We start from the raw sequence: 3,312 nt of genomic DNA, 5'->3' as shown, positions 1-3,312 counted from the left end.
AATTGCAGCACTTTGAAATGAAGTTTTTATATTCAAAATCTCCATTTTTAATTTCACAACATTAGTTTTAATATATATATATATATATATATATATATAGTAAACACCTAATAACTTATAAACATGTAATTATTTAAGTGGAAAATTATCAGAAAAGCCATTTCTATTCATTTTTTCAATATATATATATATATATATATATATATATACATACATACATACATACATACATACATACATACATACATACATTCATAAATACATAAGTAAAACACACCATCTGAACGTAGTCAATGCCAGTACCCCCTGACTGGCTCCCATACCGGTGGCATGTAAAAGGTACCTACTACACTCTTGGAGTGATTGGTGTTAGGAAGGGCATCCAACTGTAGAAATTCTGCCAAATCAGATTGGAGCCTGGTGCAGCCTATGAGCTTGCCAAACCCATGCCAGCATGGAAAGCAGACATTAAACAATGATGATGATGATGATACACACACACACACACACACACATGTACATATAACTTTAATTGGACTGTTCCACATTAATGCTGCAAAAACTTTATAACCATGGGAGAGAGCATGAAATAATTCTTCTCTGTAACAGTGGATCTGGAAACACATAAAGCTATAGATAACAGCATGTAGATATTGTGTTGTAAAACCAATTAAGCCTTTGGCTTGTTCTTTCGAAAAGGAATTTTCACCTCAATATTTACATGTTATGATTCATAGCTTTATGTGTATTTTGAGGTCCATTGTTCCAAATGGAATTGTTTCACTGTTGAAAATATAAACATGTACAGAAAATAAATTATTAATTTATAGAAAATGGTTGTTCATAGAGTATGTATATATATATATACATATATATATGTAAGAAACCGCACTGGTACTATAGTATGATTGTAATTGCAATGGTTACTAATCAGTGTAACAGAAACATGTGTAGGTCTATTTGAAGCTGTATATATATATATATATATATATATATATATATAAAGGAATTAAAGGTAATGCTTTGCTATTTTGTAATATTCTGTATTATTATTATTGATATATATATATATATATATTGATGACCAAGGATATATATCTGTGAAATGGTTTTTGTGATAAATGTTACACATCTTATGTTGTGTTTTGGTTAATTTTCAGAACGCGGATGCAAGTTTTGATTTTAGCAGTCATGATCCATTCCCATACCCAAGATATACTGATACTTGGTTCAACAGGTAAGTTATCTTCGTGCATGAATGAATCTTTTCTCTTTGTTATACAGATAGGTAAGTTATCTACATGCATGAATGAATCTTATCTCTTTGTTATACAGATTGGTGTAACTGTGTGGTAAGGATCTATATATATATATATATATATATATAGGTGCAGGAGTTGCTGTGTGTTAAGAAGCTTGCTTCCCAACCACATGGCTCCTTGTTCAGTCCCACTGCGTGGAATCTTGGGCAGGTGTCTTCTGCTATAGCCTCGGACCTACCAAAACCTTGTGAGTGGATTTGGTATGCAGAAACTGAAAGAAGCCCATCATATATATATATATATATATATATATATATATATATATATATATATATATATATATATATATATATATATATATATATATATATAGTCGGGTGACTATATATAAAATCAAAATCAAAATCAAAAATCAAATCACAATCAAATGGAATTGTTGTTGTGGCCAATGCCAGTGCCGCCTGACTGGCTCCTGTGCTGGTGGCACGCTATAAACACCATGCATGCATGGGTCATTGCCAGTGCCACCTGACTGGCTCCCCATGCTGGTGGCACGTAAAAAGCACCATCTGAACATGGTCGATACCAGCCTCCCTGCCCTGACTGACTTCTGTGCTGGTAGCATGTAAAAGCACCATCCAAACGTGGCCATTGCCAGTGCCACCTGACTGGCTCCCATGCCGGTGGCATGTAAAAAGCACCCATTACACTCTCAGAGCGGCTGGCGTTAGGAAGGGCATCCAGCTGTAGAAACATTGCCAGATTGGATTGGAGCCTGGTGTGGCCTCCTGGCTTTCCAGTCCCCAGTGAAACTGTCCTACCCATGCCAGAATGGAGAACTGACGTTCAATAATGATGATGATATATATTTATATATGTATATGTTTGTGTCTGTATTTGTCCCCTCACCATCGCTTAACAACCAACGTTGGTGTGTTTACATTCCTGTAACTTAGCAGTTCAGTATAAGAGACCAATAGGATAAGTACTCGGCTTACAAAGAATAAGTCCTGGGGGTAATTTGTTTGACTAAAGGTGGTGCTGCAGCATGGCCACAGTCAAATGACTGAAACAAGTAAAAGAATAGAATATACATGTGGCTTTGTGTCCGTGTTTGTTCTGTCAACCGGTGTTGGTTTGTTTGCATCCCTGTAAACTAGCAGTTCAGCAAAAAAAAAAAGACTGATAGAATAAGTACCAGGCCTTAAAAAATAGAAGTACTGGGGTCAATTCATTCATTCGACTAACAACATTTAAGGCAGTGCCCCAGCATGACCGAAGTCTAATGACTGGAACAAGTAAAAAGATTTAGAAAAGGTAAAAAAAATACAACAAATGTGTTTGAGAACTTTATATAAATGCCACAAAGAAAACGCAAACAGTTTTTCAGGAATTGGAAAAAGAAAAGATCAATATATCCCAGCAGCCGATAGTTTCTCTTTGTAATCCTTCAGTTGCATGAATTTTTTGTAAGCCTTGAGTTGTATTTATAAGGAGGGGACTTGTCTTTGGAGAAAGAAGGGTAATTGTTGTTGTAAGTGAGTGTAATTGTTGTTGTAAATAGATGTACTAGTTCTTGATGATTGGTTGGGGTTGAGAACTATTGAAGTCACTTGTGTGTTGGGCTGTTGATACAGTGGAATTACTATATTAGTTGGTTGGACGATTGCCTAGATTTTGCAACATGTGTATGTTGCTGGAATGGGAGCATCGAGATGTTTTAAGTGAGTGGTTATGTGGTTAACGTTTTAGGTAGAATCAAGTAAAATGATTAAAACTTAGGTAACAGTGTAGTAGATGGGTGTTGACTGGAAATAGGAATGGACAGTAAATGTTTGCTTCTAGTTGACTTAGAAAACAGGAACGAATGGAGTGTGGTAAGTAGCTTGCTTACCAACCACATGGTTCCAGGTTCAGTCGCACTGTGTGGCACCTTGGGCAAGTGTCTTCTACTATAGCCTCGGGCTGACCAAAGCTTTGCGAGTGGATTTGGTAGACGGAAACTGAAAGAAGCCCGTCATATATATATATATATATATATATATATATA

General features: G+C 35.7%; 1 protein-coding gene across 1 annotated transcript in view; it reads left to right on the top strand.

The window, feature by feature from the left end:
• Positions 1-3,312, top strand: part of LOC106876825 (neuroendocrine convertase 2) — a 304,096-nt gene that overhangs the window by 176,252 nt on the left and 124,532 nt on the right. The window contains exon 6 of the mRNA XM_052973735.1: positions 1,161-1,237. Within this exon, the coding sequence (XP_052829695.1) occupies positions 1,161-1,237 (77 nt within the window). The remainder of the gene's footprint in view (positions 1-1,160; positions 1,238-3,312) is intronic.

Source organism: Octopus bimaculoides, chromosome 16 (assembly GCF_001194135.2).
Source record: "Octopus bimaculoides isolate UCB-OBI-ISO-001 chromosome 16, ASM119413v2, whole genome shotgun sequence".
In the NCBI taxonomy this organism is placed as follows: domain Eukaryota; kingdom Metazoa; phylum Mollusca; class Cephalopoda; order Octopoda; family Octopodidae; genus Octopus; species Octopus bimaculoides.
The sequence above is the reverse complement of the archived record's forward strand: the minus strand, read 5'-3'. Positions and strand labels throughout refer to the sequence as shown.